The sequence below is a fragment of the Orycteropus afer genome, unplaced genomic scaffold (genome assembly GCF_000298275.1).
Source record: "Orycteropus afer afer isolate SDZICR_OR568_19922 unplaced genomic scaffold, OryAfe1.0 scaffold00712, whole genome shotgun sequence".
Classification (NCBI taxonomy): domain Eukaryota; kingdom Metazoa; phylum Chordata; class Mammalia; order Tubulidentata; family Orycteropodidae; genus Orycteropus; species Orycteropus afer.
The window spans coordinates 96,544-105,409 of NW_006922299.1; the positions used below are offsets into that span (position 1 = coordinate 96,544).

The 8,866-nt window shown below is 39.3% G+C and overlaps 1 protein-coding gene across 1 annotated transcript in view; it reads left to right on the forward strand.

Annotated features, from left to right (window-relative positions):
• The window catches only part of LOC103211218 (U2 small nuclear ribonucleoprotein auxiliary factor 35 kDa subunit-related protein 2), a 50,926-nt gene that overhangs the window by 15,503 nt on the left and 26,557 nt on the right, over positions 1–8,866 (forward strand). Inside the window, 2 exon segments of the mRNA XM_042783169.1 lie at positions 3,528–3,612; positions 7,036–7,144. Coding sequence (XP_042639103.1) covers positions 3,528–3,612; positions 7,036–7,144 — 194 coding nt within the window.

Here is an 8,866-nt window from a genome sequence, read left to right on the forward strand (position 1 = left end):
TGGAGTTTAGTCCACTTCTATATCCTTCCCTTCAAGGCTCAGGGGTCCAGGATTATCTTCTGTATCTGTGTTAATTGGTTCCCCTTTTCTTTGTCGAAGAGGGTCTGTGTAGTCTTTCTGCCTATTCCGCCCTCTTACCGGAACTCCCTCAACAAGTGCTCTTTTAAGAATTATCTATATAGGGTCAAATTGACAACAGCATCTTGAACGATTACATGGGGACTTTAGGGGGCAGTGAATTTATATTCATGGGGGAGGAACAATTCTGAAAAGGAGAGTGAGAGTGGTCTTACAACTCAAAGAATTGACGTCACTGAATTGTACATGTAGAAAGTGTTGAATTGGTGTATGTCTTGCTATGTATATTCTCAGCAACAGCAACATAATAAAAGGTGATAGCCTGGAAAACCCTATGGAACAGTGTTACTCTGTTATGTGAGACTCTATGAGTCGGAAATTGACTTAATGTTACATAACAACCATCCACCTACTGCTATTGAGTTGATTCCAACTCATAGTGACCCTATAGGACAGAGTAGAACTGTCCCATAGGGTTTCCAAGGCTGTAAATCTTTAGGGAAGCAGACTGCATCATCTTTCTCCTGTGAAGCAGCCAGTGGGTTTGAACTGCTGAACCTTTGGTTAGTAGCCAAGTGCTTTAATCACTATGCCATCATATAGGTATAAAGAGCTAGTTTCAAAACTGTAGCATGATTCTATGTACACAATTCCATGTATAATATAGTTAGTTACATTATACATATAGGTGTGATTGTATATATTTGATTAGACACGTAGAGAAAACTATACTCAACTATTAGTCCTCTGTTCAGGGTGTGTGAGCTTGGTTTGAGGTGAGGATGAGGGCTTGAGTGAGTCAGTCAAAAAGTATTTTGGGGAATGAGCTGTGTCTAGGCAGTGACTAGTATATGTGCAAAAACCAAAAACACCCAAACCTTTGCCGTCATGTTGACTCTGACTCATACTGAGCCTGTGTATTGCAGAGTGGAACTGCTCTTTAGGGCTTTCTTGGTTGTAATCTTTTTGAAAGGAGATGGCCCTGCTTTTCTCCCACAGCACTGCTAAGTGGGTTCTCTCAGCCAACCTTTAGGTGAGTTGTTAGGTATGTGGATTTTTGAGTCATTGAGACCCCTTGTGACAGAACTGCTCCATAAGGTTTTCTATGCTGTAATCTTTATGGGTGCAGATCACTAAGTCTTTCTCCCATGGAGCCGCTGGGTGAATTTGAACCTTCAACCTTTTGGTTAGTAGTTGAGGACAGTTTGCATCACCAGGAACCTCAGGCTACAAGCCTACCTCTGTAAGTAAGTCACACTCAGTCTCCTGTGCCAGGTTCTTGGGAAGGCCCTCATTTCATTCTCTGCATAATTGTGTGCATTAGGACTTACCCTCGTTTTTTGTTGTTGTTGTCTATTTTAACTTCAAATGCTGAAATAATAGTTTACTGGTTCAAGAAAAGTAAATTAAGTATCTAGGACTGAGTGAGCCTTTGGTTAGACCTGTACTCAATGTGTGTGACAGACACAAGATCTTTTCCTGTCAGCATGAGATCTATTGCTTCATTGCTTGAAGATTGCTTCTCTTTCCCCTCTTTTCTCCATCTCCACTTTCATTGCTTTTTTTCTCTCTCAAATTCATATCTTGAATTGGACAGGATATAAACCTTTACTGTACTAAAAATTATTTCCTAATGTTTTTATTTCGTAAATGTTGCAATGTGCAGAAAGTTGAGACAATAATACAATACACATCCATGAACCCTTCAGTAGATTGACCATCTGTTAACATTTTGCCTTACTTTCTATCTATGTAAGCAGATAGATCCATACCTACATTTTTTCTGTAAGTCAGTCGGAGATACCATCAACTTCACCCCTAAATGCTTTAGCTTGCATCTCTTAATACTAAGAGCATTCTCCTACAGAAACACAATATCAGACTTGTAGCTAACTAAAGAAACTATAATACCATACTGTGGTATACAGGCCACACACATTTCAACTTCGCCAAACTAGGACTGACTTCAAAGCTCAAGCCACTCATCTTATAGAATCCTCTGCCTCCTGGATTTGTCTGATTGTTTTCTTAGGGTACGCTTTTTATGGCAAAATGTTGCAGAACAGGCATTGTATACTTCTTACTGTATACCTCAGAAGGTCTGTAATGTCAGGTGGTTCCCCCATGAGTGAGGGTAAGTGTGGTTAAGACATTACCCACCACATTGCACTGTTCTGAAGGTGCCTTTCCCCCTCTGTAGCTAGTCCTAATCTGTGGGTGATATTTTGGGGTGGGGGTCCATATTCTCTTGCCAACAAGCTTTCATCTAGTGTTTTTCAGCACCTTTGTCTGAATTAGTTTTCATAGTGAGGGCTTGCAAAAGTTATAATTTTCCTGTTTTTATCTGAGTATCTTAGTTGCCAGCTTTCTGTAAAGATGGATGTTCCCTCCTCACATACCCCCACCACCTTTTTGAGTATTATGGAACCACAGATTAATTTTCTTTTTTTTTGAGCTCTTCCTTTTCTTGTTTTTGTTTAAGAGCTTGTTTTACTTTCAGTGTTACATGTACATTTAGTTTCATTCCCCATTTACCATGTCCAACCTTAAACCAGTTTCTTCCCCTCCCTTCCCTGTAACCCTCCCCCTGTGCCCCTCATATTTATGCACTCCTGTTTGTCCTGCATTTCCTCCATTTGAATGTTGGTCCTCTGGTGTCCTGTGCTCTGTTGCTCTAAGGGATGTATTACCTGTTGTGGGTGCGGCATCCTGGGTTGAGTGATCTGTGTATACATCTTGTTAACTATTGGGCTGAGAGCCAGCCCCTGGGGGTGGGTTTTATTCCAGGTGCAGAATGTATTCCAGGGCCATAGTATTGTTAGTCTCACCAGATTTCATCTGACCAGTAATTCTGGTCATTATTGAGTTTTTGGATTTTGTTCCACGTTTTTCCTCCCACTCTATCCAGGATCTCCAGATTTGATCCTTTCCTGAGTGGTTGGCATTGGTAGCTGGGCACCATGTAGTTCTTCTGGTCTTGAGGGCCATCGTGTCCTAGGGCTGATTGCTTCTAAATGCTCTTTTTTTTGTTTCTTTTGCGTTCTTGTTTGCTTCCAACCCTAGGAGACCATTAGCTGCATCTTAGATGGCTGCTTGAAAGCTTTTAAGACCCCAGTTGCTACTCACCAATGTAGGATGTGGAGCAAGGCTTTTATGTATTTTGTTGTGCCAATTCAGTCTGGTGTCCCCAGTACTATGGTCCTGAGATGGTAGATCTATTGGATCTTAATTTTTTTAAAGTTAATGTGTTATCCACTCCATTATTGTTCTTTCTCATGCTCAGATTGTTCCAAATTTAGCCAGTTGGAGTCCTTCTTATTAGAAAGTTATAAAAACAGGTTCACACCATTTCATAAAGACTAAAGATTTTATGTAATTTTTTTCCCTCAAATTACTGACCTAGGTTGATAGTATGTAGATAGTATAATGAAATGTTTAAATTCCACCAGGACTCTCACAGGAGGAGGAGGAGGAGGAGAAGGATGCTTTTATTGAAGAATGCCAACTAGAGGAGAAGCTGTTGGAGACAGACAGGTCAGCACTGCTTTCAGCCCTTAAAGTGAACTCAGTTATTTTGAGTATTGCAAGCCTTGACTAGTATACTTGTAAAGTGTTCTTTACAAAGCCCTGTTCGGTAAAACCTGCAAAACCCAGAACCTGTATAAGGTGGAAACCTGTCAGAGAAGGAAAACTCAAATATTTTCCACTAATAGAGAACAATAGAAAAGTGGTAAGACTTGGACCCTGTCGAAGGTGAAAAACTTAGAAGACCCAGAAAAACAAAGCCATCCCATTGAGTTCCAGCTCTCACAGGTTTCACTGTACAAAACAGATCTTCTGAAATACTTTGTATAGAATATTTATATCTCTAGCTGATAGGTTATCGCTGGGTATTGTCTTTTTTTTTTAACCCAAGTATTTACTTTTTGTTAATTTGTAAATGTTTTTGCCGAAACAAAACAAAAATTCCAACAATTAAGTGTAAAAGGTGAAAGGGCTTCGATACACACAGCACCCCAAAGATAGCAACTGTTAAGAATGAATGAAAGTAAGTACCTATGTACTATATATGTATAGTTCTCAAATGGGTTCATAGTTACCCATGTTCTTCTATAATTTTTTTTTGTGCAAATCTAGTGTATATATTTCAGTGTCAATGCAGGGAGGTCATTCAACCATTTAATGGCAACATAATATCCATTGTATGGATGTAGCATCGTATAGTCTTTATTCATAATTTATTCATAATTTATAGTTCTCTTGATGGACATTTAAGTTTTAATGTTTGTTACTATTATATAAAATGTTGCAAAGAGCATCCATGCTTGCGTAATCCTTGGAAACTGTCCTGTTATTTCCTTAGGAAAATGCCTAGAGATGAAGTTGCTGGGATGGTATCTTGTAGATGGCTAGGTAGAAAGTGCATCCCAATTGGCAGCCCTTTTAGCAGTTGAATGAGGGTATGCCTCTCCCCACACCTGTACCCACACTAGGCATTATCAATTTTTAAAGCTTTGGTGAAAAGTTATATTTCATTGTTTGAAATGTACATTGCTTAATTAGTAATGCTGAATATTGTTTTATACATACCATTACCTATTTATAAAAATGCTTAAGTCCTACACCTTTTTCTTTTGGATTAGAATATATCTTTGTTTTTACTTGCTTTGTAAGAGATGTTATTAAAGGCTGAAGGATATTAATCCTTTATCTATCATATATGTGATGTATGTTTTTCTCATTTGTTCTTAGTCCTGATTTGATTTATGACATTATTTACCATAATTTGATTTTCATGTAGTCAACTTTCGTTATGATATCTGGTCTTGGTGTTTGACTTAAAAAAATGCCCCCCATATCCCAAGATGAGTTTTTCTCTTACTATTTTCCACCAGAGTTTCTTTTCTTATGTAACAGTATTAGAGACTATGGAGTTGGATTCAGCCAGCCCTGAATTGCCATCCCTACTAGTTGAGTTTCTGTACTTACTAGCTGTCTAAGTGTGCTAAAGTTTCTTAATCTCCCTTAAGTTTCAGTTTCCTTATTTTTAACGTGGAATGACAAAGCAATCATAGTACCTGCCTCATAGAACTGTGAAGATTACATGAGATGTTATATGAGTGGTTTCAGATGGGAGGTGCTGTAATAGCTCTGCTTGTACTTGGTGTTATTACAGATTGCCATTATGACAGAGATGTTAGGTATGGTATCAAATAGAAAAGTAATTGTTACTTGCTTCCTCCATTTATTTGAACTGCTTCTTTTAAATTACCATAGATGTATATTTATCTTCCTTTCATCTTTATATATTCCCATACTAGTTGCGTGCTACTTTAGTTATTGTTGAAAAACTGAAAAATTTTATGAGCATACTGTATGACTTCATATACTGTTTTAAAGCAGATGCATAGGATATTCCAGTTACTAAATTTTAAAGTGGGAAATGTTTTACTTTCTTGAGATCTTAATGGATATAGCATTTTGGTTCAGTGTCTGTACAATTAATATGTTCCTCAAAGAATTCATAAACCAGAACTCTGCGCACCAAAACATCTGTACCTATCTTATGATAGGGGCATGAGTGTGACGTATGCAGTAAACCAGCTTCTACCGTAGCTAAAAGCTGCCTTCCTGGAATCTGTAGTTGGAAATTGAATATATTTTCCTATAGAACATTTAAGGGAGCTCTGGTAGCATAGTGGCTAAGGCACTTGACTGCTAACCAGAAGGCTGGCGATTCAAATCCACCAGCCACTCCTCGGAAGGAAGATGGGGCAATCTACTTCCGTAGCGATACTGCCTTGGAAACCTAAGGAGGGGTCACTATGAGTCGGGTCCGACTCCATGGCACATAACAACAACAACAGCATAGAACATTTAAAATTTTATTTAAGCCCCCAGGCTAGATGTCAAGCCCTATTTAATCCATAATACTGCCTAAGGCACTTGACTGCTAACCAGAAGGCTGGCCGTTCGAACCCACCAGCCACTCTTCAGAAGGAAGATGGGACAATCTACTTCTAATGATACTGCCTCAGAAGCCCAAGGAGGGGTCGCTATGAGTTGGTTCCGACTCGATGGCACATAATAATAACAACAACATTGTGAAAGTAATTTAGAACAGTTTCTCATATTTCATTTCTCTTTTGCAAATTCAGTGAGAAAGTACAGCCTAGGTTCTGAACCCCTAATTGGCATATAAATCGTTAGAAACTTATTATAGGAATGTCTGAAACACCTGCCATTTTAGTAGCATTGTTGTCGTTGGGTGCTGTCAGTCAGTTCTCACTCATGGCGACCCCCTGTGTGTCAGAGTAAAGCTGTGCTCCGTAGGGTTTTCAATGGCTGATCTTTCAGAATTAGATCACCAGGACTTTCTGCCAAGACACCTCTCTGTGGACTTGAACCTCCAGCCTTTCAGCTAGCAGCCAAGCACATTAACCATTTGTGCCACCCAGGAACTCTAGGGCAAAGCACAGGAGTCTCTTAACCATATGGAGGAGTAGCCCGGAGGTTTTTGCCAGAAGCTGCCATGTTGTCACTGTGCTGCACCCATGGAATCACCGTGCATAGACTAGGACGAGTAATAGCTTCCGAATCTGCAGAGCTACTTGTTGCTTTGAGACTCGTTACACATTTCATTGGCACCTAGCCATAACTGTGACCGTAGTGTCACTTTTTCATGTGAAAAATGCCCCAGATGCACACATACAGGAAATGTGGAAGGTGGTGATTTCAAGCTGTCACCCTCTAAGAAGAGAGTTGCAAAATGTAGCGCTTTTCTAGGATCTACTTCTGTTCCCTCATCTTTTCGCTCCCACTTAACTGGTTTTCTGGAAAGTATCTTTTTAATCATTCTTAGAACATGTCATTTTGCTGTCATATTTCTATGTATGTGTGCATATTTGTAGATTAATGCCGGTTTCTTTTGATTAATGGACTATATTCTGTTGATAGGCAAAAGCTACATGAGGAGTGGTTGCTGAGAGAGCACAAGGCACAAGAAGAATTCCGAATAAAGAAAGAAAAGGAAGAGGCTGCTAGAAAACGGCAGGAAGAACTAGAGGTACAGTATTAGTCAGATTAACTAACCAGTTAACTAATTAATTAGCTGACCAAAACAATGCCATTAAAATTCATAATGACTTTTCTCTTATTAAGAGTTATTAAGAGTTACATATCTCACTCCACAACAAAAAGACAAAGAACCCAATTTAAAAAAATAGGCAGAGGCCATGAGTCGAGACAACTAAACAGCATCTAACAACAAATGTAAACTATGGACCTTTGTTAATAATAACGTATCAGTATTGGTTCATCCGGGAGCTCTGGTAGCGTAGTGCCTAAGGCATTTGACTGCTAACCAGAGGCTGGTGGTTCAGACCTACCAGCCACTCCTCGGAAGGAAGGTTGGGCAATCTACTTCTGTAGTGATCCTGCCTCAGAAACCCAAGGAGGGGTTGCTATGAGTTGGGTCCGACTCCACGGCAATGGTTGCATTTGCGTTGCATATTTGTTCATCCACTATAACAAATAGACTATAGCAATGCAAGACATTAATAACAGGAGAAACTGTGCAGGGAGCAGAGAGGTATATGGGAACTCTGCCTTTTCTGCCCAATTCTTCTGAAAATCTAAAATTGATATAAAAAAATTAAGTCTATTAAAAAAAGGGCAAAGGACTTTAATAGATGTTTCATCAAAGAAGATACACCATTTTTTTGAATACAGATAACGCACACATTTGACTTATTTTTGCCAACTGCATCCTCTGCCTGTGAGGTATTTTTGTACACTATGCTATTTTGTTTTACAAGATGCTGAACAGCTCCCTCTGTCCATTGTGGTTGGCCAGAATACATAGAATGCATGTATTTTTTATGTAAAAATATGGTCATAATGAACAATAGGCACATGAAAAGGTACTCAGCTGTCATTGGGGAAATGCAAATCAAACTCACCATAAGGTACCATTTTACTCCTATTTCTCACTCCTACTAGGGTGGCTATTATCAGAAAGAAGGAAAACAACAAGTGTTAGAGAGGATGTAGAGAAATTGGAACCCTCATCCACTGCTGGTGGGATTGTAAAATGGTGTGTGTGCTATGGAAAAAAGTTTTATAGTTCCTCAAAACGTTAAAGAGAACTACTTAATGTCCAAGCAATTCTACTCCAGGTGTTAAAAATAAGTAAAAGTCACCGATACCTGAACGTAAGGTTTAGTCTGAGCAGTCATTGTATGTGCTTATAATGAGCCCGTTTTGATTCTTAAAAAAAGCAAATGGCTCAACAGGGCTTATAAAGAGAAGAGGGAGAAAGAGAAGATCAGCCGTCGGCTCAACATAATGGGATTGATTGAACCCTGCTTTCCCCCGTTTCTGAGATCCACTGATAGCAGGTTACTTCTGGCCTGGCTGCTAATAACTGGGCCCTCTACCCACCTGCAGCTGTGAGGCTTTTGGAGATTGAAATTAGGAAGTAATGGCTTGCTGACTGTCCTTTTCTAGCAGGAGAAGACAAGTGTACATTGCTCTACAGCAGTTTCTGGCAGACTTTTTTTTTTTAATGCATTTTACTGAAATATAATTTATGTACAGTGAAATACACAAAACTAAAGCGACATGAGTCAATACATTTTTTTTTTGCCGTGTTCCCTCCCTCCCCTCCCACCCCTGGCAACCAACAAAGAAAGTTTCCCTCCATATATAAACCTTTCCTTGACCATCCACAACAACAACAAACTAATAGTATATTTGTCCTTTTGTGATTGACTTATTTCACTCAGCA